Source organism: Ascaphus truei, chromosome 2 (genome assembly GCF_040206685.1).
Source record: "Ascaphus truei isolate aAscTru1 chromosome 2, aAscTru1.hap1, whole genome shotgun sequence".
NCBI lineage: Eukaryota > Metazoa > Chordata > Amphibia > Anura > Ascaphidae > Ascaphus > Ascaphus truei.
In genome coordinates this window covers 259,271,299-259,292,948 of record NC_134484.1, presented here as the reverse complement: position 1 = coordinate 259,292,948, position 21,650 = coordinate 259,271,299, and the positions used below count along the sequence as shown (strand labels likewise).

The window sequence follows — 21,650 nt, the reverse complement described above, 5'->3', positions numbered from 1 at the left end:
TTTTAAAAATAGATGTATTGGAGACCTTGAATAGAGAGTGAGAAAGAGAGAGATGTGTTGTGGTTTTATTTTTGTTTAAAATGTATTTCATTTTATTATGAGTGGTGGCAGCTAGAGCAGTCTCATGCCCATCTGCTCATGCCTGTCCTGTGAGATGAGAGAAGGAATTTTTAATTAGGTGTTTGATTTGCATACACACTCCGAATTAACCATTAACAAAAGGTACCTAATTAACTAGTAACAAGGTTTTTTTTTTAAATAACGAGATCAGAACATGAAGTCAGCCATTTTTTCTCTATAAAAGTTTAGCAACTGTTTAAAAAACTAAGACTTAATAATAAATACATACTGTAGCTAAATAAGTTGAATATGTAATTAGTTATTTTGAAAGATTCCAAGTGTAAGTGAACATTTTACTTTTTAGTATACAATTAAAAAATAATAGTTTTGGGAGATTTTCTGTGAAATCCTTATCAGATACAAAACACAAAAATGTGCATAATCAAATGTGCTGCTTTGCTGTTCAAAGTTATGCTTTTGTTACCATATTGTTACCACAGCAGCGACATGGCTCAATATACCTTTAACACGTGATAACATTGATTTTGCTTTCTCATATATGTTGCAAATAGGAATAGCAACATTATACTGTATGTAAACAGCTGACAAAAGTTCACGAACTGACTAATGAAATAAATATGGTAAAGGTCATGAAAGCTCTCCAAAAGATTGGGTCACTATGAAAACATTAAACGTTTTAAAAATTTTTTAAAGTGCTTATATGTTTCTAATTTATTTTAAAACGTGCCACTCATTTACATTGTATCACATATCTACATTTACTTCGCTGGTCCGAGCATGGGCGGGAATGTACAATATCACTAATATGATCTCGTTATGTTCCCAGAAATCCAGATAGGATTCCACTTGTAATTGGAGACGAAGAGTAAAGCTTTTTGGCACAAAGTGTAACTGCTATGTTTGGTTCTAAGCAAATACAATAAATAAACTTGATTATAAAGAGTACCTGCCATCTGAATCAGCCACCTTTGTACTGTATGAGCACAATTATAACACAATAAACTGGATATGTTAAGATTGTGGGCGGGGGGAGGGAGGGGGAGACTAACACATGAATGAAAGAGCAAAACAATGGAGAATTATTTGTCATGAGAGAGAACCGTGACACTTTGTGAGGTCATTGAGTGTGTTTATTCCATTTAGAATCCTAGCAACCATGAGACGCTTCAGTAGCTGTTGCAGCAGAAGGAAGAAAAGTCATTGGGACACAGAATAAAACAGGCCTTGGACACATTTCTAATTAATCATACAGAAGTGTTATGGACGCACTAATGAAAGAAGAACAGGATGAAGCTAAAGCAGACTATTTACATAGGAAATGTCCCCAACCACCTCTCTCATCGCTGTCTGCATTTGCACATGTGCCACTAAAGAGAAAATATACTAAGGAGCAAAGTTATTTCTATCAGCAAAGCAAGGTAATTCTGTTTTCGGTGCCTTAAGATGCAGATTTGTCACGTCCCACTTATTTTCAGTGAGTCTCACATATTGGGGGTGGGACTCATTTTTTAGCATCAATGGATTCAAACATTTTCAATAGTCACGCTTTTGAAATACAGTCTTTTTCCCTTAAAATGTGAATTGTTTAGTTCAGATCAAATCTCACTTAAGTTTTGTATAAATAGAAATTCTCCCAAATTGCTTCTCAAATATATAAGTTCTGTTGAGGGACCCCACCTTTGACTATCTAACAGAACTCCGTACTATTCTGGACAAAGGAATTCTAAACAGAGTACTAACGCAAAGAGAGTATGATTTTATACTCAATAAAAACCCAAAAATTGCCACGTTCTACAGTGTTCCAAAGATACACAAAAAGAGAACACCTCCACCTCCACCAGGCCGCCCCATTGTGTCTGGGGTGGGAAATGTCAGTGAGAATGCTAGCAGCTATATAGATCAAGTTTTGAGACCCTTTGTGGCATCATTACCGTCTTACCTGAGAGACACTAAAGATATCCTTCAGAGACTTGAAGGTATAGTGATCACATCAGATACCATCCTAGTAAGCCTTGATGTAGAAGGGCTATACACTAGCATTCTCCACAACGTTGGCCTAGAAGCAACCAACTACTATTTACAAACTAGAGGTACACATTTCTCCACCCATTCTAAGTTTATGATAGAACTATTAAGGTTTGTTCTAACACGGAATTACTTCCTTTTCAACTCTAAAATCTATCATCAAATACAGGGGACGGCCATGGGCACGAAATGTGCACCATCATATGCAAACCTCTATTTAGGGTGGTGGGAGGCCAAACATGTTTTCACTGAAGAAATGGAACAGTACACGTCGCACGTCGTACTCTGGACGCGCTTCATAGATGACGTGTTCATGCTGTGGCAGGGTACACCACTGCTGTTAAAAGAATTCATTGGCATTCTTAATAGGAATGTATTTAATCTACACCTCACTCTCGAGTATGATCGAAACACCATTTGCTTCCTAGACTTACAACTAACGAGGGGGAAAGATGGCTCGATAGAAACAACGGTTTATCGTAAACCCACAGCCACTAACAACTTATTAGAAGCCTCAAGTCATCACCCCAACACCCTAATTAGGGGAATACCAGTAGGCCAGTTCCTACGCCTCAGGAGGAACTGTAGTACGATTGCAGAATTTGAAGCGCAGGCCAAGACCATGACCCAACGTTTCAAAACAAGAGGATACAGTAATAAGAGTATCAAAACCGCATACAAGAGAGCTAAACACTCTCCACGCTCAAACTTACTAACTGACAAGAATCTAACCATAGAACCCAAAGTGGTACGTTTTGTAGGCACGTATAACAAACAGTGGGATTTAGCCAGGGGAATCTTCCAAAAACATTGGCATATTTTGGAGGCAGATGAGGACATTAAGGAAGTCATCCCTGCTCACCCATCAATGGTGAGCCGAAGAGCAAAAAACCTTAAAGACATCCTAGTCCACAGCCATTACACGGAAGTCCCCACGCAATCATGGCTACCATCTAAACCGAATGGCAGTTATTCATGCCACCACTGCAAAGCATGTCCCAACATTCACACTACCAAAATATTCCAAAACTGGGACAACTCAAAAACGTTCCAGATTAGGAAATTCATCACTTGTCAAAGTATCGGCGTGATATACCAAGGCCTCTGCAAATGTGGGAAGATCTACATAGGCAAAACAAAACGCAAATTCCAACAACGGGTATTGGAACACTTAGGCACAATACGGAATAATGTAGACACCCCACTGGCGAGGCATGTCAACTCTTGTCAACAAGGCAATCTTAAATCTATACAATTTACAGGTATAGATCAATTTACCCTAGGGCAGAGAAAAGGGGACATAGACACTGTGCTCCTACAGAAGGAAGCTCGATGGATCTATAATCTCAAAGCATTAACACCCAAGGGCCTCAATGAAGGTTTCGTTTATAGTCCCTTTATATAGAACTGCAAGAAAATATTCGCATTCCATTACAATCAACTAATAACATCTAAGTTCTGTTCAATTTGAATAAGATCTAGCTACCTATGACTCAATTTGTACCAGTCAATCAATTTATTAATCTAAGCCCATGAACTGATGATTCACAAACCAGACAAACATAAAATATATTGAATTCATTTATTGACATTAAATAAACATGGTGTCACAACAGTGCAATCAATTATAAACATACTAACTGACATACTGTTAAACATTGCAAGCAGGAAGCAAAAAACCAGCATGCCTCAACATTCCCAAAGTCCCACATATTCAGTGAGACACGGAGCTGTATTCAACTACACATATCAGCCTCTATGAGAGCATGCGCGATTGGCCAATGGGGTTACTCTAGGTTAATCCAAGAGCTATAAATACCTTACTCAGACATAGGAATCCCACTGACTATCCAGCCTTGAAAAAGCACTCGCGAAACGCGCGCGTCGGCAAGCACGTGACCACGTGCACGCGGAGGTGCTCGCGTTCACATACACTGACTCAGTGATATTGAGAGAGTCAGCGTGGCGCCTCCAGTGCACACTAATAGACTATTAGGGTCCCAATGGACTCAGTAGTCACCTACCAGTAAAGGCAACATATATATCTGGCACAACACTGCATTACCTAACTAGGCAAGGGAGCCACAATGCTATTTCCCTGATACAGCAAGCAGCTCATAGGGTACTATACGTATTAGCAATAGGCAAACCAAACCAGAAATTAACCCCTGGAGTGCCAGAACACAACCACACATGCAATAGCACTGTGCCAAATGGGGACAGGTCTCTCAACTGACCGACATTACACCCCAAAAGGTACAGTACATAGCTATTAACTTGGTATCTATTCAGAACATAGTTATAGCAGTGTCACAATATATACCAGTATAAGTTTCATCAATACTAGTATACAGCATACCTCAGACATCAACCATTGTAGATGTTTATGTACCAGGCACCATACACCCTATTCAACACACCACCTATGTATAGGGAGGTGACGGAAACATAAAATAGGTGCACTTAGACCAAGATTTGTTCTATACAACAACTTTAATATGCTTAAGCTGCCATCACGCAATAGCACAGCATAGGTCCCATACTTAAGAGCACCAACTAGTATATCCTACTGGGGCACTGCATGAGTGGCTCTAACTGCTGACAATCCACTAGAACTCTAGTTAATTCACTATATATGTGGAACACTAGGGCCAGTGAACTACCCTAACACTGGACATTAAACCAATTATGTACACTCTTCTGGATACTCTAATCCAATAGAGACACACACACTTGGAATATTTAATCCTTGTTTTAGACCCCAATATTTTAACGTTATGTCAATAATAAAGTTATTTTAAATAATCACCATATCATTTAGGAATAGAGTGCTACCACTAGGGGCTCTGTCTGTCTCTTTTGTATATATATATATTATTTTAAAAAAAACAGTAAATAAATTCATCTGGGCTTTAGTTCCTTTGTGCTTTGAGATTTCTTGGTGATATTTATATTTAATGGTGATTTTCTGGCAAAGTTTTTTAAAGCCCGTTTAAGGTTAACACTAAGGTCCAAATCTACAAAAGGGTGCTAAGCTTTAGCACACCTATACGCCCATTCATATGCAGTAAATACATGCTATAGTTTAGCAACCTTGTGGATTTGGGCCTAAACTTGCAGTTTGTTTTCTCCTCAATACCATCCTCCCCACAATATGTGAGGGGTTGTGAAAAAAGGAAAACTATTAAATTACCTTATTAAAAATGATTTTAAAAAAAGGTATTACAAAAGCACACTGCTTATAAATAACCTAATTTGTGTTCAACTTTTAATCCTACATTTTAAAAGTTATTGCACATATATTTGGTGTTACCAAGTAGAGTCATTGCGAACCCATTTCTTTACAATGGGGAATAAGAGAGCGGTCATTTTCATACTCCACACATTCCCTCCTCCCCCTTCTCTTTCTCCTCATTATGTCTCCCTTCTCTCTCTCTCCCTCCTCCTCCCCCACCCCTTTCCCCCCACCCTCAATCTCTCTGCTCTGCAATGGAAAATAAGACAGCTGTTTTTTCCCATACACTCTTCTCATATTTTCTCTCACCCCACCTTCTCTCATTTTCATACTCTTCCTACATTCTCCCACTCTTCCACCCTCTCCAGAGTCTCTCTCCACTTTATCTCTTCCCCTCCCCCCATTCTCTCTCTTCCCCTCCCTTACCTGCATTTTCTCTCTTCTCCCTCTCTCACTGTCTCCTTGGAACAGGTGGCTTCCTAGTTTGCTTGGTAAGTACTTTAGAACAATTTATTCCAACACAAAATGTCCTTTATTTCCAGAACTGGGAAATCTGGATACAATATATAATTACGGTAGTGTAAAAGGTCACGTAATAACCAACAAACGTCTACAGGCAGTGTTTCCAGAATTTACGGCCCTACTTCTTTAGCAGGCCTCTGTTGCAGGCTCCCAAGTTCTGCTGTTCACAGCTGTCTCCTGTCAAGTCTTTCTGCGAACATTAATGTATCTCCTTACAGGTTCTGGAAAACTGACAGGGAGAAGTTGCTTGCCTTTTAAACCCTGCTGTAATCAGGAGTGGACTAAAAAACCAGGAGACCTGACAGACACAATATGTGGTCTCCTGACCCTGGCAGAGTGAGGGAGTTAACTCTTCACTCCCCCATTCGCCGCCTCTCTCTGCCCCCTCCTTTTCTCTCTCTCTCTCTTTTATTTTTATTTTTTTAGTATGATTCATTCATTTTTAAAGATTGATTCATTACTCAGGTCTGATTTATTGCAACTCATTTGAACATTGTTGAAACGCATACTGTATCAGTATCACATATCGGCGTATACAGCGCTCTCCCCTCACTCGCCCCTGCACACACAGGCTAATTTACTGCACTACAGTATTTCAACTTCTTATCTTATCTACAGTACACCTCTCCCACACCATTCCTTTGAATGGGTGTCTTTCTGGTTTCAATCACATTCCTGTCATCACATTCCTGCGTGTGTAACGTACAGTCCAGTGCAGTGCAGAGCCTGGTTTGATTTATTCTGTATTAATTATTAATGCTCATTGGGGAAAAAAAAGTTCAAGAGTGAGTGACCTTTTTCTCGTTATTTTTTATTTTTATTTTCTCAATATGAACATGTGCCTGCCTCAACCATCTTGATATTACGATATTCAACCTGTGCTGTAGCTTTTGACTGTGATACTGTGCGTTTGACTGCACATGATTGATTTTGTGTGATTTTTATGTATTTGGGCATGTGGGATCAAATTATTATGATGACCTGCCTGTTGAAAATATGTCATGTCTTTGAACTACAGTATAGCTAATCCTTCATGCAGCTTTACCCCCCTCCCCTCCGCAGACACACACAAGGCTCGCTCAAGGATTTCAATCTCTTATCGACACCTCTCAGACCATTCATTAATTTTCCTATTGTTGGCATTGAGTCACCTCTCTGCGCCTGCGTGTAATCCTCTTTGGGAAGGGAGCTACTTGATTATTACTGTGCATGCGTGTATAACTTCAACATTTCACTTCGACACCTATTGTTCACCATTAATATGACTCACCCATCCACCCCCCAACCCTTTTTTAGGCTTTGTTTACGGTAACGCTTGTGATAATCCCTTCTCGAATTTGATATGTAAATCTAATTAGCACAGCACTGTGAAATCGAGAGTTTAAAAAACCATAATCTGATTCATGTTTTTGATGCAATAAGTTACCAATTTTTGTCATTCTTTCTTTTTCTTTGGTGTAGGGGAGGGGGGGGGGGGTCAATGATTATGATTATCATGAATGTAAAGAAATATTTATTTTATTTTATCAGGAACAAAAAATACAAATATACAAATAATCATGAATAATACAAAATGCAGTCATTATTCAGTTCTTCTGTCAGATGAAAATTGAGGGCCGGTGGATAATCATGAATAATGCACATTGATAATAATATTAATAATATATAATATATAAAAATATATATAATAATATAATTAATATAAAAATTTCCGTCTTTGGGGCCTATGCAGAGAGCAGCGAATTTTCGAAATTCGCCATTTTTTGGAGATAATCGCGCAGAAAACAGCAGAAAATGGAGATTTCCGAAAAACGCGCCAATTTTTCTTTTCTATTTGTAAAACTCGCCTCGCGGCTGGCGAGAACCGCAATCTCGCCAGTTTAAAAAATATCCGTATGCAGAGAGGCGCGAACGGCATCTAGCGGCTGTTCGCGCCAATAAAATGGCGCGATTGTCTCCGTTTTGCCTCGCCAAAAAAAACTGCCGCTCGCGGCCATTGCAAAGGGAAAAAAAAAGGCGCGAATTTGTTTTAACACATTTCTGAAGCGCGCATCTCGCCAATTTAAACTCGCCACACGCATCCATGTTAAACATAGCAGAATTCGCACTTTTCTGCATATGGAGATTAAAACTCTCCAAAAAAGCTACTTTTTAATAAATTCGCCAATTTTAAAATTCGCTGCTCTCTGCATAGGCCCCTTTATCTTCTTCCTCATTCTGTGTAGTTCATTGAGAGAGGGGGAGGTTTTGTGTAAATCATGACTGCACTTTAGATTCACTTTACTGTACACACCATTCACACAATGTACACATGATACCCCCTCCCACTTTCCATCCTTTTTTCTTTGAAAACACATGAAAAGAAAAAATTAGTGCAGTTATGTGCATATTATGGCATTGTGTACTGTATAGCTACTCCATATTGGACTACAGTATGCAGTTAGTACTGTCAAACTAGTCTATACTGGAACTACTGTATATTGTAACTACTGTTAAATACTTTGTAACCAGGTGGCTAGTGATGCTCTCTCAGGAAAGAAAAAAATTGTGCAGTTAGGTGCATGCTGTAAAAAAATCTGTGCCATACTTACCTGTATCATACTGTATTTGGTGTGCCTGTACTTACCATACTACAGTACATTACTGTACCATACTACCTTCCTGATGCTTGCCCATTACGCTCTATCACAATGGGCAACACAGTCGCAATATGGTCAATATATTTATTACATCGTTCCACGGTGAGTACATCGTTCCAAAAACTCATTATGCCTTGCGCCAACTCATCCTTTTTGGAGGGTTTCACGACTTTTCAGATATGATCCTTAAGCTGATGCCAGACCATTTCGATAGGATTGAAGTCTGGCGATCTGTCATTGGAGGGGAAAAAAAAGGACAATTAGTTAAAGAGATACACAGTAAAAACAGTGGGAAAAAAATGAGACACGGTTACTGCACTTACTCCGCTGGCGTCTTCACCCAGTTGATACCGCGCTCACAAATATGCGCTATTGACGCGGTGTGCTTTGGATCGTTGTCCTGGTAGAAACGGTGACCATCTGGGAACTCACGTGTGATGTACTCCACAATCTCAGGCACAATTTGCTCTTGGAAAAAAGCTTTATTCATGATTCCTATAACAAGAAAAGAAAAGTGCTCAAAAAACTGCACTACAGTACAGTGCATAAGGCAAAAGCGTGTGACTTATTTTACCTTCAAAGATGACAATGCATCCTGGTCCACGCCTAGAGATGGCACGCCACACATGGCACCCCACACATGCATTTTCACTGGGTGTTTTGGACGCGGCTTCATCCGATTCAGCAATGTGCAGGCATTGTTACACAAAGCGATATTATCCATCGAAATCCCTCCATTTGCCGTTTTCCGCATGAGATGACAAAGTTTTCTTTTCTGAGGAAAAACAAAAGTACAAGTTTTACTGTAATGGTCAGTCAGTCCCCTAAAGAAGTTCCCACAGTCAGTCCCACCAATAATTTTCTCGGGGAGTCGTCTCCTGTTAACATGCGCATGCGCCTACTGTCGATGTGATGGCACGCATATGCGTTTCAAGAAGGTTCCAATGCGCATGCTCCTAGCTTTCCACCAATTGTTCAGTATCTATTGTAGAAGCTGCTCAGCCAATGATATTGCTTACAGGAGAATCGCTTGACTGTGCATTGATATTGATATTTCAAAAACAAAATAAAATACGGCAACATTACTCACCATAGACTTTGCCAATCAGCTGGTGCCAAGCCACTGCCAGTCCCGTATTCTTGATTATACACGTAGTTGACAGGTGACAGTGGGACTACTACACCTGTAGTCAGCTGATGAGGCTGGAAATCGCTTTGGTACATGCAAGCTTGCTGGAATCTGTACGCGAAATCCGGCTAAGGCTGCAGGTATCCGGGCGGGGACAGACAGCTAGGGTTGCCGGTCACCAGGTTTTCACTGACGGTCAGATCGTTATTGGAAGCCAGTGCTGGCGCATTGCTTGCCTGCGACTGATGTTTCTTAGTTGATTTTAACATGACCTTTCGCCTTTTGAAGTCTCCATGATCAAAGATACGGGAAAAATCCGGTGCTACACAACAATACCCTCCAATAACACCGGGATGAATACGAAAAAAAACACGGATCGATATATAACTTTTTCCTTATTGCACGCTTCCACACATGAGCATCTGGTGAAAATTTGTAAAAATCATAGTTTTTGATAAAATACTGATAAATTTGACCAACTGTTGTCATCTTATCATCTGTTACAATAGACCACTGTGGTATTTTTTTAAACACCTGCAAGTCAACACATTACTGAAGCGCATGCGCATTACAATTCATGAATATCTGCCACCTGACGGATACGCGAAGAATTGCAACCAATTAAATCCGAACCATTATCAATAAACACATCATCCGCGAGTGACGCCAGCATGAATGCAACATGAATGCGGCATGAACGCGGTGAAGTGCGTGGCATTCGGAAAAAATCCCTGAAGAAAGGGTCCACAGCTGTATGTACTATAAGTGTATTTAATTGAAATGTAAAGAGTAAAAACTTGAACATACCAAACAGTATTTTTAGAGAATTAAATGTTTTATTTGCACACGCTAATAAAGTAAAAATCAATACAAAAATACAAAGTCTCTTCCGAAATTTACAATGTTCTTTTATTTTTCTTCTTTGAACTGGCTGGCTCTTGGATGTCTTTTCCTGTAAAGAAAGAGACAATATTCAGTTTAACAGTAGTAGTGTGCTGTGCATGCGTGTCGCTGTGGAACCTGGTTAAAACGCATATCATATGCGTGTCATAGCATTTCTGTGCATGCGTGTCAATTTTTTTATGGGATGTAAACTATAGTATGGTTATACTACGGTATACGGAACTGCTTTAAGTATACAGGTAGTACACATGCGTGATTGCACACCAAAGTGTGAATGCATGCTATAGTGTACATGTGTCAATGCATTTACGGGCTATGGCACGCATACAGTATTCATGTCATTGGGAATTAGAGTTACTACTGTACATTATACTTACCTTGATTATAAACCTTACCAACCAGGTGGCAGTGACCCAATGTTCATGCCAGGGGTGTACTGTGGGTAGATGCTAGAGTGGATCATGTAGTTGAGATGCAGGTTCATCTTGCTGATGGAGTTTTTTGGTCCCTGCTAATAATTATATTGGGAAAGGTAGCCAGGCGGGGACATTATCAGGTTGAGGCAGGTACTCAGGTTGGGGTTGGTAGTTGGGATGTAGGTTCATCTGGTTTTCAGTGTCGGTTGGCCCATACTGGTAGTAGTATTGGTATTGAGGCAAGCATTCAGGCTGAAGCTGGTAAGCGGGTGGTGGCACATTGGTTGGACTGGCTCGGGAAGTATGATTCAATCTGTTGGTCCAGATCTTTCACTTTCTGAAGTTGACATGATCAAACATCCCTGCAAAAAAATGGATGCAGTGACCATCAACCTCCTTTCTTGCTGGGACATGGAGGCGTTCTAATAAAGCAATTACTACAAGTCAGATTGTGTTGTATAGAATTCTTCCTTCTGCGCTGTTTGGTGAATTTTTGAAGTATTCGTACTTGTCAATGATTGCCTTCTTATCTGTCCGTACTTTAATTGCTGAATATATCATGTATGCAAAACTACAATTTGGTCTGCTACAAGGAGTTGCCATCATGTCATGTCCCATGCACCACTCAGAAGAGAAGTCAATGTAAAAAACATTTTGGTTTCTAATAAAATGTGGAACACCGACATTAGATAAAGTATTGACAGAACAAGGTAATTTAACAAAGGAACATTATGTACTGCAGGGGTGTGCACACTGGGGGCGTGATACTTTTGGGGGAGGCACAGAGTTTACAGAGGCCCCGCGCTGAGAGCGTGAGGCCCCTGTAATTCACTTACCCGGCTTCAGTACACACGTCTCCATGGCAACGCGGCATCATTTGATGCCACATTAGAGTTAAGGGGAGGGTGTGACACAGGGTAAGAGCATGCATGGGGGCGCAGCGCAGGAAGTTTTCACACCTCTGCTGTACTGTACATACTTTTTATATCGGCTTATTAACACCTGTTTTCAGACATTGAGCAGCACCGCTCTTTAGCATTCAGTATCCCCCATAGGCAAAGACATTGACTTTGCCATCTGTTGGACACTCACTGAACTGCAACCACAACAATAACAATTCCATCTGACCACTAAATACATTCGGATGGAGCAGGGACAACAAAAAAAAGTGCAACCGTTGCATAAAACATTTTTTAAAGAAAAATGGCACAAATAGTGATGCACTTGAATAATTGTAGTGTTAACAATACCTACTGTAGTACACAAGAGCAATCTCTCAGAGTAGTCCACTGAGCGTCCTTCTTACTTCACGTTTACTCCTCCCCACGTGGCCTATACAGTTCCCCTTAGCAGCAAGGTAAAGGTGCTGCCAGTGTCTTCTAGCTAGTGCATGGTTAGCTCCTTCCCCCATCCAGTTGCCATGTCCCCGGACATTTTGCTGCGACCAAGTCGGCACCAGCGTTTGGCCACCGAGCATCCATCCGCCGCTGGCCTTTTCGTTCGTGTTTGTGGGGACGTAATCATATTTGTGCATGTGTTGCAGCTCTCAAAATATTTTGTTCAAAGAAATAAAAAAAAGGCTCTTCTTCACTGGAAGGTTGCAGAACCCATGTCTAGTTTATGGAAACAGCAGAAATGTAGCAGATTTCCAACAGATGGGAAATGTGAGGAGAGGATGGTTACTCATGCTGTGCCTGTTGAAACTAAATAAGCATATGTTTTTATGGGCTCATTGAAACATACAGTACTTTGCTGGTAGCTCTCCATGAAGGTTTATGCAGATGTCAGACAGTAGAGTTGCCATCTGTCACTAAAACAAAAAGAAAATACCAGCGCCTTACAAGTCCAATAAGGTGAATGTCCTGGAAGTCCAATATATTGGGGAAATGTCCAAAGAAACGACCCTTCAGTTCTTTGACTGTCAGATGGTCAGATGCAATTTCCTACGTGCGTTGCGTGATATGAAATAAAACAGAGAGAAATACAGTGCAACATAGCCAACAAAAGAAAAAATTATCAATTACTGAAAACATAAAACAATGACTGACACACCTACATGACAAAACAGTACAAACAAAACAAACAAGTGACAAACAATAGGAAGGCTGAGAATAAAAAGCTAATTAAATATAAGAAACAAAATAATATAACATTGATAATATGTGAGTGACAGAGAGACCGCCGGTCCGGTGGGTTAAAACCGGAACCCTAATCACAAAATAGTGGATGTAAACAGGCAATGGATTGCGGCCGTAGAGAGATGTACAGTCCTCCCCCGGTCACTCTGGAGAGCTCGTGGGCATACTCCTTAGAAGGTAAATGACCTTCCCGACTGGATTGGGTCCAACTTCATATCCACACACTTTCCCCCAGTTCCCCTTGGCCGGGGAATAGAGGCCTCCCCCGACCTCCCAAGGTAAAACACTTAGAGGGGGGAATTGAGTGAGATTAGGGGGAGGGAAAATTAAGTAAGGGGAGGGGGGGGGGGGGCAGTAGGACTGTGGCCCATATATAAAATGTGCCCATTTATTGGCACACCTGAAAAAAAGGTTTGCCTCCCCATATATAGACAATAGGTCAGAATACAGTTAGATTGATTAGGGAGAATCAGAGTGAGAATTATATATGAATTATATTTATTATGGACAGTATTGAGTATACCCTCTTACTTTCCTTACCTGTTATTCCATAATTTCCTCTTTAATCTCAGTTTTCTGTTTCATACAACAGGCTGGTGCATGAAAAAGTCCAGACTATCTAGGACATCTGCAGTATCTGGAATAGAGGGAGCAAATACCCACTACCGATGCCATAGGAAGATCATGGGTGGATACAAATATAAAATATTTAAGAGCCACAAATATTTTTGAGGAGCATTTCGTAGCATGTGGGGAGAGGAAGGGGATGTTCTGTCCCTGCGGCTTTGTCACTGTGTATGTCTGTATATATATGGTACATGCCGAAACAGACACATGCAGACACACACTGAGACAGACATACATTCCCCACCTCCATACCCTTGTCCAGTGTATTGTACATTGAAAGCAGTGGTGGGCCTGGAGTGCTATGTCCCAGATGTCGCATGGCTCTGCCTCCTGCTGTCCGATTCTCCCATACTCCTCACTGAGCAGCGCAGCGGTGACTGAGTCACGTGTCAGAATATTAAAATTGAAAGTTTAATTTAGAAATAAAAAATGTGTTAAATAGTATCTCTTGGCACCTGTGTTTTGCAGCGCTGCACTGACAGACCTGTTGTGACGATAGTGAGGGTTTGGCCCGGGATTAACGGGGTTGCCCCCCATTTGGCCACCCTCTAACCTCGCCAGGGAGACAAGGGGTTAACTGGGCTGAGGCCCAGAAATGTGATTTAACCCTTGTTATAACATGAAAATACTTATTCCCCTGTTCCCCCATGTTTTATTGTTTCTGGTTTAATTAGTGTCTGCATAACACACCCACTGGGACTTAAGGGGTTAATATTATATGCAGTGCTGAATAAACGGTTCCCTGAAAACTGGTAATTTGGGAACGGAGTGCGCCAGCTCCCTGAATCTGGGGGTGCAGCCTCCGGGGAACCCCCCAAGTACCCACATATTAAAAATATAACTTTGTCATAAGAGGGACATATATTTTTGATAAAGTGACTTTTTGCAGTTTTGAAATGCATACCAGAACCAAATGTTGCCTCTGCCGGCCCTTTGTAATGCAAGCTTCCTCTCTGAAAGTGCAAAAGTGCCTATCAAAAGGGAGGTGTGAATGGGCCAGCTGGATGCTAGAATTTAGCCCTGCTTCAAAGGGGTATTATTATGCGAGACCCAGGAAGCAGCAAAAGATTTTATTGATGGGGCCAGGGTAACCCCAAGCAGGATATCTGAATGGGTGTCCTTATTAAATATAAGAATATTATGAGATGTCCTTGGCTGACCAAGCTAAGAATTACATATTATTATTAGTGGGATTTAGCATATCTTTGGGAGTCTAAACACTGTATATGTGTTACGCCGGTGCTGCCCGCAGACCAGACCCGTTCCTTTCACTGAGGTGAGGAACGTATAGAAGCACGCACCCGCAGCAAAGGGAGCGTGTCCGGAGTGTGGTGATATTGGCGTTGCCAGGCCAGGTGTATTTCGCTAGCAATACTTGCCGGTACCGGTGTAGAAATGCCGTTATCGTTGCCGTTAACCAAGGTCTGGGATAGGAGAATACGGGAAGGTCGTTTGTCCAAGCAGGGGTCTAGAGCCAGAGAGAGACGTCCGCCAAGCCAAGTCGTAACCTGAGTGAATGAGAGAGAAAACGCCAGAGTAGTAATCCAAGTGAAAACTATGTCGAGCAATGAATGATAGGAAGGACTGGCATTATAAAGTGTGGCTGACCAATCAGAAGTGAAGGCAGACCTGGAGGACTGCGTGGAGCCATCCTGGATAGGTTCCCTTGATTGGCAGACAGGTGAGGACTCTTGTCTTGACAGGAGATCATATTACTGTGTTGGAGGCGGGTCTTCACTGCCAGAGCAGTGAATAAATTAACTTCGCCCGGCGCGCGCTGTTCAGGCGCGCGCCCGAGCAACATGGCGGCCGCGTGAGGTACTGCAGGAAACCAGGGACGCCGAGGACGACAGGGAGCCCCCAGAACCGACGGAGGTGAGTAGCGCTGGCGAGGGGTGCGCGCCACGGCAGCGGGAGGGAATCTATCAGCAGAGGAACCAGGGCGCGGGCGCCGCGATCCCTGATTCCTCACAGTACCCCCCCCTTCAGGATCGGCCTCAGGACGATCCCTCCATGGTTTTGATGGAAACTTCTTACGAAAGCGTTTGAGGAGTCCTGGAGCATGAATATCTTTCAGGGGTACCCATGACTTCTCTTCGGGTCCAAAACCTCTCCAGTGGACCAAGAAGTGGACTTTACCTTTAGAAAGACGGGAATCCAGTAGAGCCTGTATTTCATACTCTTCGTTACCCTGTACCATCACAGGATCTGGTTTCGAAGTGTGATCCGGAAAGAGGCTACTGGAGATAAAAGGTTTGAGAAGTGAGGTGTGAAAGACATTCGGAATTCTCATGCTTTGAGGAAGTTGGAGTCGAAAAGAAACCGGATTAACCTGCTCCAAAATAGAAAAGGGACCCAGGAACCTAGGAGCCAATTTGAGGGAAGGCGTTTTGAGACGGATGTTCTTGGATGATAGCCAAACCTTGTCCCCGGGTTTGTATTCGGGTGCTGGACGACGGTGACGATCAGCCTGATTTTTAGATATCAAGGATGCTTTTTGTAATGCAGATTGTATTCTGGACCAAGAGTCTTGTAGAAGAGCAATATGTTCGTCCACGGCTGGTACCCCAGAGGATCTTTTAGTAATAGGTAGGCGAGCCGGATGGAATCCGTAGTTGATAAAGAAGGGAGTCTCGTGGGTGGACTCATTCCTGGAAGAATTGAATGCGTACTCAGCCCAGATAAGTAATTCTGCCCAGTCATCCTGAGAATTAGAGACGAAGCACCTTAAGTATTTCTCGAGGGATTGATTAACCCTCTCGGTCTGTCCGTTGGATTGAGGGTGATATCCAGAAGAAAAGGAAGACGAGATACCTAGTCTCTTGGTGAAATTTCTCCAGAACTTGGAGACGAACTGGGAACCCCGATCGGACACGATGGATGTGGGAATCCCATGGATCCGGAAAATCTCTTTGGCAAAAATATCCGCAAGGGCGGGTGAGGAGGGTAATCCTTTGAGAGGGATAAAGTGTGCCATCTTGGAAAACCGATCTACTACCACAAGAATGGTATTCATGCCATTCGACCTAGGTAACTCCACAATAAAATCCATCGAAATGTGGGACCAGGGACGCTCCGGAATAGGTAAAGGTAAGAGAAGACCCTGAGGTTTCTGACGAGGAATCTTGTTACGCGCACATACCGGACAGGACCGTGTAAATTCCAGAATGGTTTTAGCCATATTGGGCCACCAAAAGGTACGACGGATGAGATCCAAGGTTTTCTTGAATCCAGGATGCCCTGCCGAACGGACGGCGTGTCCCCAGTCCAGTATTTCAGGGATAAATTTGGGTTCCACATACAAAGAGTCTTTAGGAACCACAAGACCGGACGGGAGGTTCTCTTGAGACTTGATGATCCTCTCCAGATTCTTGAATGCCACAGCTGCTAAGATTCTTTGTTTAGGGAGGATGGACTCAGTGGTTTTCTCTGATCTCTCTTCAGAAGAGTATTGCCGGGAGAGAGCATCCGCCTTGACGTTCTTAGTGCCGGGAATGTATGAGAGAACAAAATTGAATCTAGAGAAAAATAACGACCAGCGAGCTTGGCGAGGACCTAAGCGACGGGCATTCTCAATGTACAATAAGTTCTTATGGTCCGTAAGGATGGTGAAAGGCTCTTTTGACCCTTCCAAAAGATGTCTCCATTCTTGAAGAGCCATTTTGACGGCCAAAAGTTCCCTATTGCCCACGTCATAATTCCTCTCTGCCGATGAAAATCTTTTGGAGAAAAATCCGCAAGGATGAAGTTTATCCTGGGAAGAAAATTTCTGCGACAGAACCGCCCCAGCCCCACAGTCCGAAGCGTCAACCTCTAAGGTGAAGGGGAAATTCGTGTTAGGGTGTCGAAGGATGGGAGCAGAGACAAAAGTTTGTTTCAGTGTCTCGAATGCCGTGACAGCTTCTGGAGACCAAGATGAAGGGTCTGCACCTTTTTTGGTCAGTGCCGTGATAGGAGCGACAATGGTGGAAAAGTTGCGGATAAACTTCCGGTAATAATTAGAAAAACCCAAAAACCGTTGAACAGCTTTGAGGGAATTGGGTTGTGGCCAATCCACGACGGCCTTTAGCTTTTCTGGGTCCATGGCCAAACCTTTTTTGGAGATGATGTATCCGAGAAAAGAAGGGGTAGACTGATGAAAAATGCACTTCTCCATTTTAGCAAACAACCGGTTCTCGCGGAGGCGTGAAAGCACAAACTTCGTATGGATGATATGATCCTGTAAGTTTTGAGAAAAAATAAGGATGTCATCCAGGTATACAATGACAAATATATTTAGAACGTCACGAAAGATGTCATTGATGAAGTCCTGAAAAACTGCCGGTGCGTTGCATAACCCGAAGGGCATCACTAGATATTCGTAGTGTCCGCTACGGGTGTTGAAGGCAGTCTTCCATTCATCGCCCTCCCGGATGCGGATGAGGTTGTATGCCCCACGGAGATCCAGTTTAGTAAAGAGATTGGCCCCCTGAAGTCTATCAAAGAGTTCGGAGATGAGTGGGAGTGGATAACGATTCTTCACCGTGATATGGTTCAGACCCCGGTAATCAATACATGGTCTGAGAGTACCATCTTTCTTTTTGACAAAGAAGAATCCAGCCCCCGCAGGAGAATTGGAATGACGTATGAAGCCCCGCTTAAGATTCTCACGAATATATTCGTCCATAGCTTTGGTCTCGGGCAACGAGAGAGGATAAGATTTGGCTTTCGGCAAGGTATAACCAGGTACCAGATCAATCGGACAATCGTAGGAACGATGAGGAGGTAGAAGTTCAGACTGAGCCTTGCTGAAAACGTCCAAGAATTCGGCGTATGGAGAAAGCAACTCCCTCAGAGAATTTGATGTATTGGCTAATAGAAAGGATGGTTGCTTGATAGAGGACAAAGGTTTTTCTGACCTTGACCTCCAGTTAATAGGGTTAGGAGACACCCAATCGATGAGTGGATTATGCTTCTGTAACCAGGGCAAGCCAAGCATGATAGGTGTTCCTGGGGCATGAATAACATCAAAACCCAGAGTCTCTTTGTGAGAAGGAGTAGAAAGGGTGATAGGTCCGGTCTCTAAGGAGATATAAGCCGGGGTGAGAGGTCGATTATCAATCCCGACCAAGGCAACGGGAGAGTCCTTCCTGGAAAGCGGAATTTGATTTTGCTCAGAAAAGGTTTGATCTATGAAATTCCCTCCTGCGCCGGAATCGATAAATGCAGCAGTGGAGGTGCGGAAAGTCGGTCCTGAAAGAGAGACGGGAATAGTCAATCTTCTGGGAAGTTCCCTTCTGGGAGGGGGACAAGGAGATTCAGTACCCAGAGAGCGCCCCTTCGTACTCACTGGGCTTAGTCGTTTCCCGGAGATGGAGGATGATTACGGGTACGCTGCTCAGAAGCTCCGCAATGATGGCACGATTCCCCAGTAGAGCGAAGTTGTCGTGACGGTACCCGAGGTTGCTGAACTCCAAGTTGCATCGGCTCTGGAGCCTCCAGCGCCGGTAACGGGGATACGACGGGTCTCTGGTTAGTAGAGAACCTGGAAAAGGAAGCACGGGAAGGCGTAGCCCGGGGAAGCTGACGCTGAGCGCGGCGTACCTGAAGGCGCTGATCCATACGAGTAGCCAGGTTGATGAGATCCTCCAGTAACTCTGGCCTGGTGTGGGAAGCAAGTTCATCCTTCAGAGACTCCGATAGACCTCTCCAGAAGGCGGCGACTAAAGCCTCCTGACCCCAATGAGTCTCAGCTGCTACGGTTCTGAATTCCAAGGCGTATTGACCCACAGGCCGACGTCCCTGTGTAAGCTCTAGCAGGGTATCAGAAGCAGTCTCTTGACGTGCGGGGATATCAAAAACCTGTCGAAAGTCCCGTCTGAAGGCCGCGTAATCGCGGGTAATATCAGGGCGTAGTTCCCAGATCGGAGAGGCCCATGCCAGTGCATTACCTGTGAGCAGACTATATACGTAGGCTACCTTTTTCCGGCCAGTAGCATACAGCTGGGGAGCCATCTCGAACTGGATCTCGCACTGGTTGAGAAAACCACGACAGGTGTGTGGATCCCCTGCGTAGGGCCTTGGAGCCGGAATCTTCGGAACTGAAAATGAAGTGGAAGATAAGTCAGACTGCGCCGGGGGCGCAGCCGCAGGCGGAGCCTGTAAAGGGTGGTCCGATACCTGTTGGGAGAGGAGAGCCACTTGATCCGTTAAGGCCTGTATTTGTTGGTACATGGCCGTCATCATAGAGTCCACAGTCTGGTCTGCGTCTTGTGGGCTCGACATAATGTTACGCCGGTGCTGCCCGCAGACCAGACCCGTTCCTTTCACTGAGGTGAGGAACGTATAGAAGCACGCACCCGCAGCAAAGGGAGCGTGTCCGGAGTGTGGTGATATTGGCGTTGCCAGGCCAGGTGTATTTCGCTAGCAATACTTGCTGGTACCGGTGTAGAAATGCCGTTATCGTTGCCGTTAACCAAGGTCTGGGATAGGAGAATACGGGAAGGTCGTTTGTCCAAGCAGGGGTCTAGAGCCAGAGAGAGACGTCCGCCAAGCCAAGTCGTAACCTGAGTGAATGAGAGAGAAAACGCCAGAGTAGTAATCCAAGTGAAAACTATGTCGAGCAATGAATGATAGGAAGGACTGGCATTATAAAGTGTGGCTGACCAATCAGAAGTGAAGGCAGACCTGGAGGACTGCGTGGAGCCATCCTGGATAGGTTCCCTTGATTGGCAGACAGGTGAGGACTCTTGTCTTGACAGGAGATCATATTACTGTGTTGGAGGCGGGTCTTCACTGCCAGAGCAGTGAATAAATTAACTTCGCCCGGCGCGCGCTGTTCAGGCGCGCGCCCGAGCAACATGGCGGCCGCGTGAGGTACTGCAGGAAACCGGGGACGCCGAGGACGACGGGGAGCCCCCAGAACCGACGGAGGTGAGTAGCGCTGGCGAGGGGTGCGCGCCACGGCAGCGGGAGGGAATCTATCAGCAGAGGAACCAGGGCGCTGGCGCCGCGATCCCTGATTCCTCACAATATGTAACTGCTGTGAAATGCCAGATATTAATATCTCTATTAATTTTCATATTACACTGTAATGTTTGGTCTCTCTGCGAGTGTCAGGTGTGACGGAATGTATTAATATGTCTCACCTGCTTGTATGTATTACTGAACTCAAGTTAGGGAGTGATTTTCAGTAAATATGACATTTTGGTTGAGTTCTGAGGAACCCCTGTTGTGATGAGCATTAAAGGCTAGAATTTACATCGCTTGGTCATCAAAGGCTAAATTGATAATTGCTTATGCTTGGCCCAACGGACAAAAGGAACTAACCAGAGAAAGTGTGACATTTCACACTGGACACTGGAAGTCCAAACTGAGCTTCAAAAGCTTCAAAGGGACTTTTGCTAGCCGTCGCGGCACCTAGGGTTAAAGAGATGAGTTTGACATAGTATATAAGTCAAAGCCACCCTTTACCCATTGTTCTTCATGCAAATGTTCATCATGCAAATGTTCTTCATGATCTTCATGTCTGCATGTCATCAGGCCTGTGTCTTTATGCAAGGTCTTGGGATGATGCAGGTTTTGCTGTATGACCTGCCTGTCTTGCTGTGATGTCAACTGAAATATATGGAGAAGTGGCCCAGTCTGTATCCTGATGGCCTTCTGTCCTAATCTTTAAGTAAGTGTCTATATTTTGCCTGTTATTTGTACATATCTGTTGTGTTCACCTTTATCAAGGAATAAATTACATTTTATCATATCTAAGTCTCGTCCCAGTTCAAACCCAGGTATATATATATTTATATATAGTTTTGGTGTAAATTACAGCCTGTCACAAGCTACTGTGACAAGCTTGTAATTAACTGGTGGCAGCTGGCGGGACTGAACTGGACCTGGATTACAGTATTCTGCGGGGTACTGTGATCCAGTGGGAACTTGATGGTAATTGCAAGTTCC

At 43.4% G+C, this 21,650-nt stretch overlaps 1 protein-coding gene across 1 annotated transcript in view; it reads left to right on the top strand.

The window, feature by feature from the left end:
- The first annotated feature begins 1,237 nt into the window (after nucleotides 1-1,237).
- Nucleotides 1,238-21,650, top strand: part of CFAP90 (cilia and flagella associated protein 90) — a 30,750-nt gene continuing 10,337 nt past the window's right edge. Inside the window, exon 1 of the mRNA XM_075586172.1 lies at nucleotides 1,238-1,499. Coding sequence (XP_075442287.1) covers nucleotides 1,341-1,499 — 159 coding nt within the window. The 5' untranslated portion in view covers nucleotides 1,238-1,340. The remainder of the gene's footprint in view (nucleotides 1,500-21,650) is intronic.